Consider the following 19,661-nt stretch of genomic DNA (forward strand, 5'->3'; position numbering starts at 1 on the left):
ACCGAACCAAAAGCGGCCGACGTATCATTCGCTTCACCGCGACGTCATGTTCAATTGCTCGGCACGAGCACCAATCAACGATCCCAAGGTCGGCGGCTTCCCCGAACCAACCATGCCGGTTTCCCCGGATCCACCATGCCGCAAGGAAACAATAGCAGCATCGATTCCGAAACCGTTCCGATTGTGTTGATTCTGTACGCTCGAGGTCTTTCAAGCACCGTACATCAGTAGACATTTGAGACCTTTCAAAGTGCATATTGTTACCCATTCATCATGGCAGTCACCAAAGACAACCGAACACTCGCAATACTCAATGCTGCTGCAAAAGGCAGTTATGGCGTCATGGCTGCAATCGCGTACGAAGCCACTGTAAACATCAATCACAATTCTGACTGTCTCCAGCTACAACGTCGAGCACTTGACAGCTCTTGTCCGTGCGGCGGAGGCGAAGCGATCGCCCTTGATAATCCAACTCTTCCCATCGACCCTCAAACAACTGCCTCTTCTCGCTCACGCGGCCGCACACGCCGTCAAAACCGCAACAGTACCTCTGTCTTTGCACATCGACCACGCCCAGAATGTGGATCAAATCCGAGAGATCATCGCGACGCTACCGGTCGACTCGGTCATGGTGGACATGTCGCATTACGATGAAGCCGAGAATCTAGAGAAGACGCGGATACTGACCAAGGAGTGTCATGACAAGGGCATTGCTGTCGAAGCAGAGAGTGGACGGATAGAGGGTGGCGAGGACGGTATTGCGGATACAGGAGATCTTGAAGGTATGCCTTGGACCGCAAAACATCAGTATATATTTCCCGCGGTTCTGACTTTGCATAGCACTTTTCACATCGCCTGAAGACGTCGACAACTTCATCAACGCCGGTATCGATATATTAGCGCCATCAATCGGAAACGTACACGGCGATTACGGCCCCACGGGTCCAAAGGAAGGACAACTACACTACGACCGCCTCGAGGCGATAGACAAGCAGATAAACAAGCGCGTACTGGTCGCATTACATGGCACCAATGACTTTCCCGCTGAAGTCATGCAAAGATGTATACGGTCCGGCGCGGTCAAGCTGAATGTCAACAAGCTCCTACTTGAGGTGGGAAATGAAGTGTTGAGGAAGCATGCACCTACCACTTCTCTGGCGAAGTTGATCGACATGCAGATGGAGGTCATACAGGAGGAGACGGAGAGATGGATGGACATCTGTGGCAGTAGCGGTAAAGCTTGAAAGTGGAGCACACCAGTACCACATAAACAGCATTGTACGATTCTAGGGACCGAATTTATGTTACTTCCTGTATTGCACTGTACCGTGAGTGTGTGTGTGCATGCTGTAGATGCGTAACAATCGCATCTATACTATGCTCGCCTTCAACTTACAGCATCGTGCAGTGCAGTATTGCGAAGCAATACTGTAGAACATCCTAACTCATCCCACAGTATGACAATAACCCGTAGACAACTAGCTTCATACGCCGACCGCTGTACTCATGTTATTATCGCTGAAAAATTGTAGTATACATATGTGGACAACCCACCATCGCGATTACCTACCTATGCGTTGTACCTTGTACGACAACGAAATCCAGCGCTTCTCAGCCAGCTCTGCAACTGCTTTGCAGTCTCCAACAGCAAATAACAAAAATATTTGTAATCTTTAGTAGTACTGTAGGCTGTTATACAACTTATGGAAGCACGTAAACCTTATCTTACACTTGTTGTAGCAGGCTGAACGGAGAGCTTCCTGGTCGGTAACCCGCGTATTTGGCGCTTGCGAGGGTGGGGTCAACCAATTTACCCCTCGCTAATATTCCCCACCACAGGATATCAATTTTGTTCTGTCTCATGTTCTGGCTAGCAAAGTTTTCACCACAACCACAGATCGACCTTGTTGCTCCTAGCGTACGGTGGGCCGTTTACTGTGCATTATGAGATTACCAATTCTTGAGATTGCATCGGTTTTGTAGTGTACGTCTTCCAACAGTTCACTTCTCTCTTGCCCCCGCTAATAACCATCTAGGTAGCGGTTATCACTCCGGATTCTGATTAGTAATCGAAATTTCCGGCAACCCCGGTTCGGTAAGGACAGCACGTCTATCGTTCGATTCCAGTTACTAACAGAACTAGATTCCGGGCAAGACCTCTCTTTTTGCTCAGACTTCCATTTTTTGCTTTTGTGCGCACACAGGATGCGTCACAACGTGCAGTTGTGTGCAGGCGGGCACGCGGCGCATATCTTGCCCGTATGTTGTGCAACAGTGATTTAGCACGAAGAACATCATCCTGACATGCAGCTCCCCACAAACAGAACCAGAGGTGTTCGCTAGGCATTTTGCTTGTAGACATCTAAGTACATACGCCTTCAACCCGACCACATACTTGCTAGGGTGTGCTCTCTAGTCTTGCGTACGAACTAACAAGACAAGCCTCTTTGTGGCGTAGATCAATTTCACAGGACATATTATTGGTATACATTGAAGTTCTAAGACGATACGACATTCGTTCACTTCGGTCACTATAAACCTAATTCCGAAAGTGCAATTCGTCTTGAACTACTCCACTAAACAGACTGCCTATCCCCTTGGCTCATGTCGTTGTATTATGTCCTGAAGGTGGATTGTACTGTTGTTTCCTACTTCGTCTCTCCGGCCATTACGCGCTACCGTCGGGATCAAGACATCCATTTCCCAACTCATCCGCTCATCTATCCGACTCCATCGTCTCTCCGACCATTCCACCTGCTTCTGGACATGCGTCGTCGCCTCATCAGCTAGCGCGTGGTCTTCGAAAAGGAATGCGAGTTCTTCCAACGTGCGACCGTAGGTTTCGGGGAACATGAAGTACTGCAGTTACTGCGTCAGTGAATGGAACACCTTGAAAGCAAGCATAATGGGCAGGGCAGACCAGATGAGCAAATAAGGACATACAATGAAGACAATCTCAAATGCCAGCCACGCGCAGTACATGATAAGCCAACGACCTTGTATGCGTTGCAGCCCGATAGGGTTGAGGGTCGTTGTAGTGAAGACTGCTGTTCTGCTAAAGAACTGGAAAATGGTGATGCCTTTGGTACGTTGCGCAAAAGGGAACAGTTCGACTAGGAAGGCTGTGATGCGGTTAACATCTCTCTGAGTTGCCACCTTTTCGTCGCAACTTACTATACGTGAGCACATTATACCCAATGTTATAACATGCCTGATACAGAAAGATAATCGCAATTGTCAACCTCGCTGGCTCAATGCTCTTCGTAGCAGTGTAACGATGCACAGCGACTGTCCACCCAACATAGCAACACAACAAGCTGGTCGCACAGACGAGATACATTTTTCTGCGCGGAAAGCGTCGGACCAACAGTGAAATGGAAACTGCAGTGAACAGGTTCCAGCTATTGAGTCCGACATTCACTTTCCCCACAAAGCCAGGATCGTCGTACCCAATCATGTCCAGTAGTTGGTTCAGATAGTAGCTCAGCAAGGTATTGCCGGACCACTGTGTGAAGAGACCAAGGAAAGAGCCAATAATGACGCGCTTGCGTAGACCGGGAACAGCAATCATCTCACGCCAGGAGCGCTTCGAGTGCTCGAGCTCAATGCGAATCGTGTGTTCGATTTGTGCCATTTCGGCAGCGGCAAAGTGCGAAGAACTGTCGCCTTCTGCATGGTATGTGATCAGAGTGCGGTAGGCTTCTTCGTGGCGATCTTTAGAGATGAGGAAGCGGGGTGATTCAGGTATCATGCTGGTGATGTTAGTGGGATTGAGGTTAGGCGTGAATGAACAGGGTCATTACAAGATGAAGACGATTTGGAGTAATGACGGAGCGGCTTGTAGAAGCGAGGGTATGCGCCAGGCCCAGTCGTCTTTGAGGCTCTGGGTGCCGTACGATACTCCTGCTGCTATGAGCGAGCCTACGAACCAGAGTGCATTGAAGAGAGAAGTCATGATCGGCCGCTCTTTTGGGTACGCAAGCTCACCCATCAAAGAGGAGCCAGCGATGATGCAGAACGGTATGCCGAAACCGATGATGAATCTAGCGCCGATATACATGCCAGCTATAACAGTTAGTGTGACTCTCAAGCGTACGTTTCATCTCCTGCCCTACCGCTGATCGAGAAAGCCTGAACTAGAGCCCCAACAACCATAATCCAGGAGCCTAGAAAGATTGCCCATCGCCGACCAAACCTATCGTTCACATACGGCACTAGTGGTAGAGCGCAGAGGGCACCGAGGTTGTATGCCGAGGAAATGATACCAAGAAGCACTCCTCGTGGTCTATTGAAGTCTAATTCGTTAGCAAGGCAAACCCGTAGGTGTGATCAAACTCACATGTTTGCCATGTCGGCGCAATCTGCACTGCGTTGATCATCTGCGAATCGAATCCAGAGGTCATCTCAATACCAATACACGTCGGCAACAGGAGCGCATACAGCCTCCGCAGGTTTCTTTTCTTGTGCCACGGTATCTGGTCTTCTTCAACGATGCGCGTCAGTACTGGTTCTGCCTGCCTCGCAGCGGCGGCAGCGCCCATAGGCGCCATTCCTGGTTTCGTTCTTCAGATCGCAGCCTAGACTAGTGGTATGGTGGAGTATTGGAGATGAACGAAGTAGTGGTGGCTGACACTGATGGGCGTCCGGGACGCGCGGGCGTACCCGTCAGTTCTATATACCCTGGGTTCGCGCTGCGCATCATAATTCGTATCATCAACTTGGATGCAAGTGAGACGATGTAAACAATTGGGCTGTGGTAAGCAGGCGACAGGGCGTGGTTGCATTGATCTTTGCCCCGCATGTTGGTAATATAAGACGTCTACCCGTGACGAATCAATACTCGCTCAGAACATGGTGATACAGTCGTAAAGTTTGTGCGCCACGCATCTCCAAACGTGTGTCGCTGATCGGTATCTGCGTGGTTGCAGGATAAAGCATTCGGCTGCGTGATGTATGCCCAACAAAATAGAAAGTTTGAAGCTTCCAGCTCCTTGTAAGGTCAAGAGACGCACCTCCACATCAGCCCTGTAGCCACCTTGCCGAATTGGGTATATCCGAATCGATATTATGCCAAGGGGGTATGCCACTAGTAGAGGCTTGATTTGCCGTGTCCAGCGATATTCTGAGTAGCCAGAATAACATCCACCGAACAAAGTCTCGGTACCGTGGCATTGGCACCAATAGAGTAGAAGATGCTGCGCCGCTGGGAAATAGACTGCAGTGGGGCTAAATGCCGCGTGCATTTTACACGCCAAACAGGGTGGCGTTCGATTTGTCCCTTGTGTGGCGTGGCATTAATAGAATAGAAAATGCTGCGCCGCTGGGAAACGAGACGCGGTGGGGCTGGATGTCGCGTGTGCAATAGGTCTAACGAAGTAAACTGCGGTGTAGGTAAGCAGTGGTCTTACGACATACTTCAGGTAGGATTAATGGGTACAAAAATGGTGTCCTTGAGTCCGTAGTTGCACAAAACCAGCGTAGAAAAGCAGGTGTCAGAACATGTAGTAGTATAGACTAAAGACCGAACTGTATGCATTGAACGAGCCGCTCTACAAGCATCTAGGGTCAAGGTACCTTCGAGTGCCTAAGCAAAGGAAGGTTGCAACTTCCCTGCGATCCGCTCCTGAACCCGCTGTGGCAGTAAGCTCTCGTACATGTGACTCGTCCACTCACAGCAAATTCGTCGTGTGTATGCCGGGTCTATAATCTCCTCGACACCAAACGCATTCGCTGTGCGGACCGGATTCATCAATCGTTGATACTCATTTTCCAAGTCTGCATAATGCTTGTCTCGCGCCTCTTTGCCTTGTTTTCTTTCAATCTCCTTGAGTTCGAACGAGTGCCCAACCTCAATGCCGCCCTCGAGCGGCAAGGAGCCCCACACGCCGGATGGCCAAGCAACGCGCATACGTGGGTCGCGGCAGTCCAACATAATGCCCCCAGCTACGCCGTAGACGCGGCGCACAATGACGTTGAAGATGGGCATGGTTGTGCTGTAATAGGTTGCCGCGAGAGTGATACCGTGCCGCATCGTTGCAGTACGCTCTGCCACGGAACCTATTGCGTAGCCTGGAATGTCGACGAACTGAACAAGTGGAAGATTGAAAATATCTAGGAACTTGAGCATGCGGGTAATCTTTTGCGACCCCAATGCATCCAACGCGCCAGCATTCTGTTCGCAGTTGAGAGACACGGTCCCGACTGGCTTGCCTGCAAAGCGTGCAAGGCCGACAATGGCTGTGGTACCCCAAAGAGCGCCGATTTCAAAGAACGAATCCTTGTCCACAACTTCAGTTATGATGGCGCGTGGGTTGTACATCCGATTCTTGGAACGCGGGATGATGGATCGGAGGCTCTCTGACATTCGGTCTACTGGATCAGAGCAGTCAATTACTGGAGGCAGCTTCGTACCACAGTCAGGCAGGTAGCTTAAGACTGTTCGTATCTGTTCGAAGCAGCCTGCCTCATCCGGCGCCAGATTATCGATAGTTCCGTTGGTACAATGCACTGCGGGCCCACCAAGATCTGTGAAGGACAGACCCTCCTCGAATGTCGCGTTCTTGACCACATTAGGGCCAGCGTTGAACAAAGAGCCAATGTCGGCGGCCATGACAGAAAAGTGGCAGGCAACCACGCGAGCCGCTCCTAAGCCAATCGCCGGCCCGACCACTGCGCCTAGATTTGGTATACCCATGTTGAGTTGTTGTACCACATGGGTGAAGGAAGGCATCAGCGGGAGGTAGGAGAAGCCTGTAGAGCGGATGGTGGTGACGGAGCCGCCGCCTGACGAGCCGTCGACGAGCTTAACAATGGGTAGCTTCAGTGCGATAGCAAGCTTCTCCATGTATATCTGCAGTCGTCAGTAATCGTATCCTGACCGAGTCACAGCTAGCTCACCGTTTTCTCCATGAGAGCGCCATCAGCGTGTCCGGCACGGATGGAGAAGTCGTCGGCTGTGAATACAATCTTTCGACCTCGTAGTCGCCCAAAGCCTGAGAGGCATCAATACAGTTCCATATTACCGTCTCTATGAGCATACCTTGCACGTTGTTCGAAGGCACATATTCCTCTGGCTCTTCCTTCACTAGCCCGAGCTGCTTCCACTTGACCGTCCCGCTCAGGCTGCCGACTTCTTGAAAGCTACCAGGGTCGAGCAGCTGCTCAACTCTCTCCCGCACCCATAGCTTTCCTGCCTGTTTCTGTTTCTGGTAGCCCCTGTTGCTCGCGTCTGGCGTCGCGGCGATCTTGCGAAGTGTCGCAATTTGTCCGAGCACGTCTGAGTAGTCTGCGGGTGCCTCCGAGTCTGCGGCTTTGCGTCTTCGTCGCTTCGGTGTGTTTGGGGCGATGTGCGAGCTGAGTTGGGCGAGTCGGTCTTTGGCCGTCTCGGATGACGTCGACGCGTCTTTTGGCGCGGGGTTTTGGTCATCACCGGCCATTGCGATGGTTATCACGCGTTAAAGTGCCTATCTTCAAGCTCCAGAGATGGAGCGACAGTGGAGTTATCACATCGCGATGATTCGGACCAGGCCGGGACGGTCGTGGTAGAATGTTGGGGTAGGTCTGGTAGACCGAGGCATCTTCAACTTCTCCGCGTTTCCCTTTACTCATCCCACTCCGCCGTCCATGTCGAATCGCATTTCCAACAAAGCCCTTACTACCAAGCTGGACCTAGGTAAAACATTCATGTATAGAAAGCCTCCTTGACGACACACATCCTACTTCTGCCTGGTGTCGTTCAGCCACTCGCCCTTTCGACTCGTCTCGCAGACGTAAACCGACATCGAGCGACTCCACTGGACAACTATTAAATAGTCCATATCCTTGGTGGTGACTGAACATGACGCAACCACCGCGGAGACCCATAAAGCGACTCCTCATCGCCAATAGGTCAGTAGCGATCTTGAATCATGAAAGCTAGGCTAATATCTATCTCGCAGAGGAGAAATAGCAACGCGTATCATCTCTTCAGCTCGTGAACTTGAAATTGAGACATATGCAATCTACGTATCAGGCGACGATTCACACGCTGTACGAGCGAACCATGCCATCAAGCTACCATCAGCCTCAACCTTTATGAGCATTGATGGTCTTATCGACATCATCAAGCAACACGAAATCGATGCTGTGCATCCAGGGTATGGATTCCTGTCCGAGTCGGAAGACTTTTCGAAGAGAGCCTGGGAAGAAGCCGGTGCTGTAGTGGTCGGTCCCGGATGGGGTATCTTGAGCAGTACTGGAGACAAGCTCAAGGCGAGACAGCTTGCCGAACAATGTAGGACATGCGAGAGATTCAGCTTACGAGATTACTAACTTCAGAACAGGCAATGTGCCCGTGTGTCCCGCTCTCCAGCAACCGACTAATAATGTCGAAGACGTCCAGAGCTTTGCATCACGAGTGGGTTTCCCTATCATGGTCAAAGCAGTCGATGGAGGCGGCGGGCGAGGTATCCGCCTGATCCGCAGCAAAGACCAGCTCCCTACTTTGTTCAAAAGAGCAGTTGAAGAGAGCCCTTCTAAGCAGGTATTTGCTGAGAGAGCTGCAGTAGATGGTTTTCGACACATCGAGATCCAGATCATTGGAGACGGTAGCGGAAACGTAACGCATCTCTGGGAACGCGAGTGCAGCATTCAGAGACGATACCAAAAGGTCATTGAGCTGGCACCGAGTGTAGTGCCCGATCGCAAGCTGGTTGCGGAGGTGATTGAAGATGCGTTGAGAATGGCCAGACATGTTAGTACCACCGTCTGCCCTGAAGCTACTCCGCTAATCTATGTATAGACACAATACCTCTCACTTGGTACTTTTGAGTTTCTTGTGAACCCAGCAACCAAAGAGCACTACTTTCTCGAGGTCAATCCACGATTGCAGGTCGAGCACACAATAACTGAGTCCATTTCCATGACCGACATCGTCAAAGCACAACTGCTACTCGCGCAAGGTGCTTCCCTGGACGAGTGTGGCCTACCAGCAGCCCAGCAAAGCCTAGAAGTCCCGCCCTCTGTGCAATCCATCCAGCTGCGCATCACTGCAGAGAATGTTCAGAGCGACTGGTCACTGTCGATTGGCAAGATCACATCTTTCCAATTCCCTTCAGGCAACGGCATTAGGGTCGACACACACCTCATCAGTGGTCGACTTGCTGTGGTGTCGGCAGATTTCGACAGCCTGATCGCTAAGGTCATCGTGACAGCGTCATCGTGGAAAGACGCGGTCCGTAAAGCGCAGAGGGCCTTGAATGATACGCGCATCGCAGGAGTCAAGACAAATCTCGACATGCTGAAAGCCATCGTCGCACACTCGGATTTTCTAGATGGTCAATGTGATACACAATGGCTAGAAAGCAAGCAAGAAGAACTGCTTCGATCAAGCCAACGCATCGCTGAAGCCCGCCCCCATGCTCTTGACTCTGAAATCGCGACATCCTCTTCAACTGCATCAGTCTCGACAGCCAACACTCTGTTCCGAAAAGGCGACGCATGGTCCATAGCCATATCTTCCCCCACCGCCCACGCAAACGAGAAGCCACCGCCCCATCACCTCGAGCTGACACGCGTCCTACGAAACGATTTCCCAACCTCACTAAGTGCGGAACTGCTCTTCACATCGCCTCCTAGCACTTCCTCGGCCACTCCTCAAACAACACCATATACCATAACCCTCTCCTCAACATCCGCCAGCGCTTCAGCAGCCACGTCGCATCATCGACGTGGCAACCCGTCTGATCCATCGCATATCAGTATCCCGTTCCCTGGGAAGCTCGTCGAGGTCCTGATCGACGAGGGAGACGTAGTAAAAGAAGGAGACGTAATCTGCGTAGTGCAGCAGATGAAGATGGAGCTCGAAGTACGTAGTCCACGGAGCGGCCGAGTAACATGGGTCACGGAAGCAGAAGATGGGGAAGATGTTGCGGAAGGCATGTTAGCTGCTGTTATCGAGACTACGCAAGAGAACCGTCTCTGAACAGCGTTATTAATACATTCTTTACAGTATCTCGACGCAATTGTATCATGTCGTGAGTTTTTTACATGGTCTCGCACCGGACAGTGGTGTACACGTTATCCTTGGTCGCCCTGCTGTACGGGCAAACCTGCCTCGCCTTGTACACAACCTTCTCCAGGTCCTCCTTCGCTAGTCCGCGAACCTTGACGAGGAGCTGGACGCGCAGTCCCATGTCTAGGTCCTTCATGCTGCCAACAAGCTCTACGGTCGATTCGACAATGGAATCTTCAGTCTTGGTGGGCATTTTTACGCCGAGGGTGGGTGCAACGGCGTTCATCGCGGATTGGACTTGATTCACGTCAGTCAGGTTGCTCAAAACGAACAGGGGACAAAGACGTACAGCATGCACCGTAGCCAGCTGCGAAGAGCTCCTCTGGGTTCGTCTTTCCAGCGTCTCCGGCGCCGCCAAGGGCTTTGGCCATTGTCAGGTCGATCTTGAGGTTCTCGCCGTCGACATGTCTGAAAACGCGTCAGCAGGATGTTCTGTATATGAATGTATTGTTCAGCATACCCTGTCCTTGCGCCAACAACGTGAGCCTTTGTAGTGTAAAGGCTCGGTGCTGTCTCGGTGTTTAGGAAGCGACGACAGGGTGCCGCCATGGCATTCCGCTGCGAGACGCGGACAGCCTGGCGGAGCATTGGTGTAAAGGTTCGGCTAGCCATTGTATAGAGAGCTATTGATGGGGAGTTGAGATATCGTAGAAATTGAGCTTGAAAGTAAAGGTCAATGGCAGTGATATGTTTGAAGCGACAAGAGCTCAATCACATTCCTCGCACAAGCTCTGTCAAAAGAAAACTGGAGCTATGACAGCTGTGACGTCCTCGCGGCCAAATTCACGGCTACCATAGTCATGACGTTTGCATCCAGCCAACATGGTGGATTCTAGCGCAAGGAACTCCCGCCGCTAGAGAAGCGAGATCTGGGGAAATCGCATCTCGATCTTATGCCCATGCCATATGAGGGGAAAATCAAGCATTCTACCTAGCAACTACAGGGGATCGTTCGGTCGTTCTCTTGTATGGCAGGGAATACACCACTACAAAACCTTGTTGCAAACAAGCACACGCCTTCACGTTTGGATGACTAAAACATTCACGGCTTGGGAATTTCTCATCTTCAACTTTGCGTCGTCCCTTCACGTAAGCGCACCTCAATAGTCCGTTAGCAGGGAATCTGCCGTGCGTAAGAAACAAAGTCAGGTATATGAGCTTACACTAATATATTCCAAGCTCCCCACACGACGACCCATCGTCCAAAACGACACCTTTTTATAATACAGTCGCGAGAATATATCCTATGCTAACAATACCCATGATTCTCATACGTTCCCCATTTGAACTATCAAGACGAACAAGAAGACGCCGATGCATGCCGATTACTTTTGCCAGACTCGAAATGATTCAGAAGCTTCGCTCTCGCATTTGCACTGATTTCGCTCAAAACCTCTGTAGAGAGCACATTAACAACGTACTCTGGACGAGTAGTAGGGTTACCTGTCACCAAGCAGAGGTTGTGACTCGCTGCTGTCTCCAGCGCCACCCTTCTTCTTCTTGCCTCGCTTCTTCCTCTTCTTCTTGCTCGACCCTTTGCCTCCTACATGCGATGACTCGGCTTCCGAATGCTTTTGGTCATCGTGACCATCGGCTTGGCTACCACCGGCCTTGTCCTCGGAGTCACTGGAACTCGTGGTCTCCAAGACGACCTTCTTGATACCGTTAAAGTCCACGACATTCTCAGAGATGCTACCGCTTCGGGCGGTATGTCGCTTCTTCAACGGACTGGGCGAACGCGAGCGGAGGGAACGTAGAGAGGCGATGGTACTGACGGAGTGCGACCGTCCTCTTGAACTGCCGTTTTCCTTGTTGCGATTGTCAACAAGTAAATGGGTGTTCTCATCGTTTCCGTTGGCACTACCCTTGGGAGACATGGGCTCTTCATGTTCCCGTGTACCAGAGCGGCCTGATTTCCAGGACATGCGATCGCCACTTGGAGCCATGGTGCCGTATCCCACTGCTACACTGTGAACGCCGTCACTGGCTTCGCGACCCGCCGAGGCTAGCAAGCCTTCGCCAATGCCACCTTCGGGTGCATGGGAGTCCTGGGTTATCACACCCTTGGTTTGCGTTGCTTCGGTTGGAGCCTGAGCGTCCTCTGGTATCGTCTTGGGTATGTCGGGTGTCTGGTTTGTCTGGCCGGGCTTGATCTTGACTGTGTTGATGCGGGTCTGTTTGGGCCTGGCGGCAACGTTGGAAGGACCGAGATGCTTGAGGTGCTGTATGATGGTTGGATCATCGGTGCGAAGCGGAGAGACACCTCCCTTGCTGCCGCTGCTGCGGCGACGGAGCAGGAAGGAGGGCTTGGGGTGGCCTTCGGGCATCTCGGGCAAAGACGTCTTGCGCAGAGCTGTTTTGCCGTTCGGTTCCGAGTCTGATGCGGTGTCTACAGCTTGTGCTTCTGACGGCTTGCGAGAAATGTCGGTGACGACCTTGCCCCGAGGAACGCGGGCACGAGGGGCGGGAGCCATGCGGCGGATTGCTTTGTGAACATCGATGAAGACGTCGGATTCGTCAATGATTTCCCTAGTCGTGTTAGTAACGATTTAAAGTTGGGGAGCTTCCACTACTTACTCTCCAATCAGTTCTTCGATAACGTCTTCGAGCGTGACGACACCCACGGCGCCGCGAGCCTCAGCTGGAAATTCCGAGACAAGCACCATGTGGGACTTGCCCTCTTGGAAGAAGTTGAGAATGTCCAAGCAGCTCGTCTCGGGACGCGTTTCAGGAAGGGTAGCCAAAGCGAAATCGCGCACACGCAGAGCATCCTCTGGGTCGTAGGTGATGAGCATCTTGACTAGGAGCATACCAACGAAGTTGTTCTCGTTTTCGGGTGTGTGGATGGGGATACGGGAGTAGCCAGCAGACAGGATGTTGTCCATCATCTTCTCGTCCAGAATGGTGTCAGACGACATGGTGAAGACGTCCTTCATCGGCGTCATGATGTTGCCGACGGCCTTGGCCTTGAGATCCAGCACAGCGGTGATGATGGTGACTTCGTCTTCGTTCAGACGTTCATGCTCAAGTCCGAGCGACTGGTGCAGGCTGACGAGCGTCTTCAACCCGCCCTTTTTGTAAACGGTGCCGTGGTCTTCGCCGAGGAGGTAATCGAGGAGCTTGGCAGTCGGCCAGGCGATTATGCCCATGATGTACATGAGACCGAGAACGATGGGTGCCATGGCAGCGCCAATTGGCAGGCCGTAGCGCACACATATGGACTGGGGCACGACTTCGCCGAAGATGACTGAGACTGGTTAGACGTGATCAGAGCAGCTGAAAGTGGATGCGCGCACCAATAAGGACAGTGGAGCTGACGACGGCAGGCCATCCCCCGCCGAGCGACCTGTCGAGCACAATGGGAAGCGTCTCGTTTGTGATGACGTTACTCAGGAGTAGCGTCACTAGGACCCAGTGCTTGCCTCGCTCCAGCAGCTTCAAGACCCTCTTCGCGTTCTTGCGTTCGTGCTTCTCGCCGGACGAGGCAAGAACCTGGAGATAGATCTCGTCCTGGCCCATCAAGCTGTACGGTAGCTGTTAGCGCGTTGTGGCACAATGGCGGGACCGTCATGTACTCACGCAATGGTCAGACCCGCAAACACACCACCGGCCAAAACAAGCGCGACAGCGATACCCAGAAAGAGCCAGAGCTGCGGGTCGCTAGAGTCCTTGGGGAGGTCCTCGTCGGCGTCCCTGAAGGTCCTCACCACATGGCCAAAGGGCATGGGCAACGCGCTCACTATGGGCGCGAAGGCGTGGAAGAGGCCGAGGAAGGCGAGTCGAGCCATGCGCAGCGAAGAGCCATTGGTGGCAGCGCGAGAGGCAGAGGCACTCATGGCCAGGGCAAGCACCCGAGTGCGGAGAGATGAAGAAAGTCTCCGTCGGGAGGAGATGATTCAGGCGAAGGAGGAGGGATTCCAGGTTGGTGGTGGGCGCGCAAATAATGATGCGGAAGCAGCGGTTTGGTGGGTCTGCGCACGGCCAGTCCGTCTAGACTGGACGTAACATACAGCCTCAAAGTGGACAAAGGCGCGCGTATCGTGAATGCGCGACGTCTCTGCCCTTTCATCACAGACAATGCTCCCACGTGCACCAGCAGTCTGCCATGACGTCACTCGACGACATCTCCCCCTACACACCGAATGCGTGCGCGTCGCCGGCGTGCTCGAGGGGCCGACATCAACATGTCCGGGATCGAGCTTCATCGTACTAGTCTCGAATTGCTTTCCCCAGTCTCACGGCAAGGCGCCAAGCACAACACTGTGCCGTGCTTCCACAGTCATGCACCCAGCCCTGTTGGGTGACCTTCCTCACATACACTGCACACGTATATTGACCGCCAGCAACGACCAGAGAGGACAACCACAAAATATCGAAAGATGCGTACGCTAGTCTCCACCTGCCGTGGGAACCATCAGCACCCATCGTCATTGTGCAGCAGCGCTGGCCTTGGCACCGCCTCAGTCACGTGCCGTCACCTTCCTCTCCGGGCGCATGCTCGCTTAACTCCGCAACGTTGAAACCTGGAGAGCCGTAGGTAGCCGCGACATACACCCGCACAACCGTCGGCTCACATGTTTGTGCCCAGCATGTCCTTATTGCATGTATGTTTTCGCGGGCTTTGGATAAACTCGTCGCTTTCATTTCTGTAGACATGGCCGCTAGAACGCCTTCAATCCGCGCATTGTCGCGCTATCTCCTTCGCCCTCAAGCACCACTTCGACCCCGCTGTCAACACCATCTCCAGCGCAGACAGTATTCGGCTGCAGCACCTGGCGCACGCCTCAACGGTACAGTAGAGTACGATACAACGCCCATCCTCAACCACACCGCCAAGTCGTCCCTCTCGAACCCCGAGTTTCCTGCAGACATACAAAAGGGCCAGACCAAGCGCATAAACCTCTACACCGCCATCAATGAAGCCCTGCGATATGCCCTGCAGACGGACGAGCGCGTCATGGTGTTTGGAGAAGACGTGCAGTTTGGGGGTGTGTTCCGGTGTACGATGAACCTGGCCGGAGACTTTGGCACAGAACGCGTCTTCAACACCCCCTTGAGCGAGCAGGGGCTTGTAGGGTTTGCTATAGGAGCAGCTGCAGAGGGCATGAAGCCTGTGGCCGAAGTGCAGTTCGCCGACTATGTCTTCCCGGCCTTTGACCAAATACACAACGAGGCGGCCAAGTACAGGTACCGGTCGGGGAGCACTGGCGTGAACTGTGGAGGGCTCGTCATCCGCATGCCATCAGGCAGTGTCGGACACGGCGCTCTGTAAGACACCAGAACGTCTACCTGGGGATTCTACTGACACGTCACCAGCTACCACACGCAATCCCCAGAAGCCCTCTTCACCCACACGCCCGGTCTGCGCGTCGTAATACCCCGCTCGCCCGTTCAGGCCAAAGGACTCCTCCTTTCTGCGATACGGTGCCAGGACCCTGTCGTCTTCATGGAGCCCAAGATATTGTATCGCGCTGCCGTCGAGCACGTCCCTGTCGACGCCTTCTACCTCCCACTGGACAAGGCTGAAGTCCTCAAGACGGGCAAGGATGTGACGATCGTCTCGTACGGCACACCTCTATACACTTGCTCAGCAGCCATAGCAGCCGCAGAGAAGGACTTTGGGTGCAGCGTCGAGCTGATAGATCTCCGGACGATATACCCCTGGGACCGAGAGACGGTCCTCGAAAGCGTCAAGAAGACGGGAAGAGCGATTGTAGTGCACGAGAGCATGATGAATGCCGGTGTCGGCGCCGAGGTTGCTGCGACCATCCAAGAGAAGGCGTTTCTCAGACTAGAGGCGCCTGTGAAGAGGGTCACAGGGTGGGCTACGCATACCGGGCTCATGTTTGAGCAGTTTGTCATCCCGGATGTTACCAGTAAGTCGCGACGTATTCGTGTGTATGTGCTCTCTTTTGCTGACGTCCACAGGGGTTTACGATGCGATCAAAAAGACCATAGACTATTGAATGACATGGATTCCAATTCATTGCTATGCGAAACTGACATTGTTGATGATTGAGCGCATGTATCGTTCGCTCGTGCCCAGGGCGACGATATAGTTTCAATCACACATGTGATTTCGTTCCTTCCATTGCAATCTTCGCGTAGACGCTTTCACTACAGGCCATCTCTTTCATCATCGAGACATATCGCTTCACTCAGTTCTCCCCAACGATATCCTTGGCCAACTGCCACACCTGAGCGAGGACGTCCTTCGCTACTTCGTTCTCAAGCCACGCGCGCGCCTTTTCAACAATCAGCTCCCAAGTTTCTTCTTCATCCTGCATCTTTTTCTCCAGAAACAGAACTACGGTCGCGGTCGCCAAGACCTGCTCAGCATTTGCTTCGGTGAGCTTGGCGATGGCTTTGCTAGCAGCATCATAATCAAGCTTCATCTCATCGCAAGGGAGCTTGTCGATAGCTGCCCAACTGCCTTCAAAAGACTGACGCGCGATGAGCCGTTGAAGAAGGGTGCCTGGGAGTATGTCAGTACGTTGGTAGAGCGGGCGTGGGCAGCGTTTTTCCCACCACTCTCTTGCTCAATTTTCTGCCTTTTGCTGTGGGGTGAAGACGGGGACACTGGCGAGTACCCTGATCTCTTAACACGATTCTGCGTACGATTACGTAGTTTCTTACCTGGTTCTAGGGGAGACTCGGGACCGTTCACAAGGTCAAGATCCAGGTCTTCCTCCTCCACTTCCATATCGATCGCGTCAACATCAGTTTCAGCTTGAGGTGCAACTCTCCGGTGACGCATCGCGCCGCCTAGACCCAAACCTTTTCTTTTAAAGCCACCACCCTGTGCTCCAGGAGAGGGCGCACCGTACGCTGTGTAACCGCCCGACGATGCTGCGGTCTTGTTAGTCCTCCTACGCTTCTTCGTGGTCCAAGGATCCCTTGTAGAAGTCGAGCGTCTCTTGCGTGGAGGCTTCTTGACACCTCCAGTTGTAGGTGGGGCAGACTTACGAGCTGCTTTACTGGCGAGCTGCGGACGAACCCTACGGGTTCGCTGACTTCCCTGTGCAGAGGATTGCTTGGAGTACGACAAGACTGAGGCTAATACTTTGGATGAAGACTGTACGACATCATCGTCCGACGAGTCTGATTCTTCACCGAGCATCTGTTCATCCGCTGATGGCAGCTTAGCTTCTTTATGGGACTCAATATCAGCGATGGAAACCCCGGCGAGGAAGCGTACTTACCGTCTCCTACCATCTCCCAGTCATTATCTTTTGTCTTTTCATCCCGGTTTAGCATGACTTCTAGCGCTTTCTTCCGCGTCTTGGCGATTTGGACCTCGTTGGCTTCCACGGCTACAAAAGAGCAATATTTGCCGCCGACCTGGAACTCGACTCCGAGACGCACAGCCTCGCGTCTCTGGAGCAGAGGAAACTGAGCGCTGTGTTTGTCTTTGACCAGCACGCCCGCATCATCAACGGTAGCTTCTGACAGCCAACCATGGCCTTCCTCGAGTTCTTGTATGGCTTTGCGCGCCGCCAACTGATGGATCATCTGGTCGGGGTCTTTCCGCACTTCGACTGGGATCTCGAGCTCTAGCGGGCCTTGAGGTGAGGTGCCCCTGAGTACCACGCTCTTTGGCTGCAGATGCGATGACCCTGGAGACATGAGAAGGTAGACGCAAGTCCGGTTGAACGGGAAGAGTGGTGGTATCTCATGAGGTGTTTGCAGAAGGGTCGGACGCTTGAGTTCCGGTAGGCCTGCGAACATGTCCTTGGGCTCACCATCCTTGGGATGCTCTTCTTGGACGTCAGGATCGTAGAGAGAGATTGGCTTCGCTTCGGCGACTGCGGCTTTGCTTTCTTCCTTCTCCTCTTCTGCAATATTGAGTTGAACGCGGAGGCTGTCGGCAACGGATTCGACGCTGTCGTCTTCATACTTGATTTCGAGACGGTAGTCTTTGATATGGGGTGTGAGTGCACCCTTGAGCATGCGGACGATCTTACTGTCGAGCTTCTCGCTGTCGGCCACCATCTGAGCAAAACCCCTCCCTGCTCTCGCAACGCCTTCGACGAGCGCACTGGAGACGCCACCGCCGATTCCAATAGGGAACACACGTACGTCGCCACTCTTCGTGTTCGTGGAGATGTATTTGAACAATTCCTCTTGGGCCCATATATCGCCGTCGGTAAGTAGCATAAACTCAGTCTGGAGTCCAGTGTTGCGAGCTTCAAAACAGGCCTCTACCGCAGTGAGAGTCTCTGTCCCGCCAAAATCTGCCCAAAACGTTTCGACATGCTGGATAGCCTCCGCGAGTGTATCCTGGTCATACATGCGGCTCTTTGGCCAAAGAAATCTGTAATGGCTCCCGAAGGAGCAGATGTTGAACGAACAGCCAATGGGGATCGACTTTAAGAAAACTTTGAGTGCCGATTTCAGAGTAAGAATGTGGTTTTCCATGCTGCCCGAACGATCTGCGATGAAGACTAGTTCGGGCTTTTGCGACTTGAGATTGAATTTTGGCACCAATGTCGTCATCAAAGCGCGCCGGTTGGGGAGTGTTGGGTGTGTTTCGAGGATCGCCTGGGGTACACCAACGTCTTTTGCAACCACCTGCAAGACAAAGTCCTTGTCTAGCTCGGTGGTGCCCAAAGCGAGGGTGGCAGAGCCTTTCGAAATTGAGGTATCTTCGTCGGTGGTGCTAGTCGACAACGATCCGAGGGTAACTTCAATGGGATGTGATGGGGAGATGACCTTTTTGATGGGAATGCCCTGCGCCATATTCACATCCACGGTTATCGAGATCCCTTTGGAGTCGATCTTTGCTGACGTTTCTTGGAGCTTGCCTGGGTAGTTTCCGTAACGGGGTGAAATCGAAGAGGGGATGGTAAGACGTACACCATCGACTTCGGCATCGTGCTTCAACTCCTGGACGTACTTGACGGATACATGTACGGACGCGTCTACTGGAATATTACTGATAGCAGTTGTGAAAACATCCGCCGCGTCAGGCAGCTGTTCAAGCAGCGCTGCGCTTTCGCCGCGCTCCTTGGCTTCCTCGTAGGTCTTCCTGGCCTCATTCTTCTCCTTGACCAGGCCGTAGATGGTGCGCTCGCCGATCTGGCAGAAGAACTCAACAACGCTCACGCCGTCGAATAACGGAAACGCGTATCTGTGTAACGTTAATAAGCGAGCTTGCTCATGTAGCGTGCATCTCGGCTATGAGCAGACACGAACCGGATCTCATCCAACGCTTCTCTCGAACGGTTGACGAACGTCTGCGTCAGGACGGTGCGGGCAGCCGTTGAAAGTATGGTCGTATGAGCATCAAGTTTCACCTGAGGAAGGTAAATCCGCTCAGATGTCTCGGGTTGGAACACGTAACAGCCACAGACATGATGAGAAGAGCTGAAGCGAGAGGGCATGATTGTCGGTGTGTCTATGCTCTGGTCTGGCAGAGATTGAGTGGGATGAAAAAGTATCCAGACGTGATTTGGTTAGACAACGGACGACAAGCCTCTGTTATACCTTATGTCAGCTGCTGCCTGATATATCTTGGCAGTAACTGTGGACGCCATCCCCACTGCATCTACATAAGTAGGTACCCAGATAGTAACCTAGGCCCCCTATTGCAGATCACGTGATATCATTG

The 19,661-nt window shown here is 52.7% G+C and overlaps 8 protein-coding genes across 8 annotated transcripts; 3 read left to right on the top strand and 5 right to left on the bottom strand.

The window, feature by feature from the left end:
- Positions 1-273: 273 nt before the first annotated feature.
- Positions 274-1,244, top strand: ACET3X_001673 (uncharacterized protein; the record flags this gene model as incomplete). The annotated part of the gene is made up of 3 exons (XM_069446990.1): positions 274-356; positions 403-782; positions 841-1,244. The coding sequence occupies 3 exons, from the start codon at positions 274-276 to the stop codon at positions 1,242-1,244; spliced, it is 867 nt and encodes a 288-aa protein (XP_069311915.1).
- A 1,345-nt stretch (positions 1,245-2,589) lies between these two features.
- ACET3X_001674 (uncharacterized protein) lies at positions 2,590-4,550 on the bottom strand (the record flags this gene model as incomplete). Its single annotated transcript, XM_069446991.1, has 6 exons — positions 2,590-2,859; positions 2,944-3,122; positions 3,175-3,752; positions 3,804-4,065; positions 4,116-4,295; positions 4,340-4,550. The coding sequence occupies 6 exons, from the start codon at positions 4,548-4,550 to the stop codon at positions 2,590-2,592; spliced, it is 1,680 nt and encodes a 559-aa protein (XP_069311916.1).
- Positions 4,551-5,584: 1,034 nt separating this feature from the next.
- On the bottom strand, positions 5,585-7,436 carry ACET3X_001675 (uncharacterized protein; the record flags this gene model as incomplete). The annotated part of the gene is made up of 3 exons (XM_069446992.1): positions 5,585-6,850; positions 6,898-6,992; positions 7,040-7,436. 3 exons carry the CDS (start codon positions 7,434-7,436, stop codon positions 5,585-5,587), a joined length of 1,758 nt encoding a protein of 585 aa, XP_069311917.1.
- Positions 7,437-7,837: 401 nt separating this feature from the next.
- ACET3X_001676 (uncharacterized protein) lies at positions 7,838-9,961 on the top strand (the record flags this gene model as incomplete). Its single annotated transcript, XM_069446993.1, has 4 exons — positions 7,838-7,887; positions 7,938-8,272; positions 8,322-8,731; positions 8,780-9,961. 4 exons carry the CDS (start codon positions 7,838-7,840, stop codon positions 9,959-9,961), a joined length of 1,977 nt encoding a protein of 658 aa, XP_069311918.1.
- Positions 9,962-10,022: 61 nt separating this feature from the next.
- Positions 10,023-10,663, bottom strand: ACET3X_001677 (uncharacterized protein; the record flags this gene model as incomplete). Its single annotated transcript, XM_069446995.1, has 3 exons — positions 10,023-10,288; positions 10,341-10,459; positions 10,512-10,663. The coding sequence occupies 3 exons, from the start codon at positions 10,661-10,663 to the stop codon at positions 10,023-10,025; spliced, it is 537 nt and encodes a 178-aa protein (XP_069311919.1).
- Positions 10,664-11,214: 551 nt separating this feature from the next.
- Positions 11,215-14,040, bottom strand: ACET3X_001678 (uncharacterized protein). The gene is made up of 4 exons (XM_069446996.1): positions 13,631-14,040; positions 13,348-13,574; positions 12,629-13,298; positions 11,215-12,580 (listed from the first exon to the last, which is right to left on the bottom strand). The coding sequence occupies exons 1-4, from the start codon at positions 13,885-13,887 to the stop codon at positions 11,491-11,493; spliced, it is 2,244 nt and encodes a 747-aa protein (XP_069311920.1). The 5' UTR covers positions 13,888-14,040; the 3' UTR covers positions 11,215-11,490.
- A 665-nt stretch (positions 14,041-14,705) lies between these two features.
- ACET3X_001679 (uncharacterized protein) lies at positions 14,706-16,017 on the top strand (the record flags this gene model as incomplete). The annotated part of the gene is made up of 3 exons (XM_069446997.1): positions 14,706-15,319; positions 15,368-15,927; positions 15,980-16,017. 3 exons carry the CDS (start codon positions 14,706-14,708, stop codon positions 16,015-16,017), a joined length of 1,212 nt encoding a protein of 403 aa, XP_069311921.1.
- A 192-nt stretch (positions 16,018-16,209) lies between these two features.
- ACET3X_001680 (uncharacterized protein) lies at positions 16,210-19,434 on the bottom strand (the record flags this gene model as incomplete). Its single annotated transcript, XM_069446998.1, has 5 exons — positions 16,210-16,526; positions 16,580-16,642; positions 16,688-17,158; positions 17,254-19,181; positions 19,247-19,434. 5 exons carry the CDS (start codon positions 19,432-19,434, stop codon positions 16,210-16,212), a joined length of 2,967 nt encoding a protein of 988 aa, XP_069311922.1.
- Positions 19,435-19,661: the final 227 nt, after the last annotated feature.

Source organism: Alternaria dauci, chromosome 1, assembly GCF_042100115.1.
Source record: "Alternaria dauci strain A2016 chromosome 1, whole genome shotgun sequence".
Lineage (NCBI taxonomy): Eukaryota > Fungi > Ascomycota > Dothideomycetes > Pleosporales > Pleosporaceae > Alternaria > Alternaria dauci.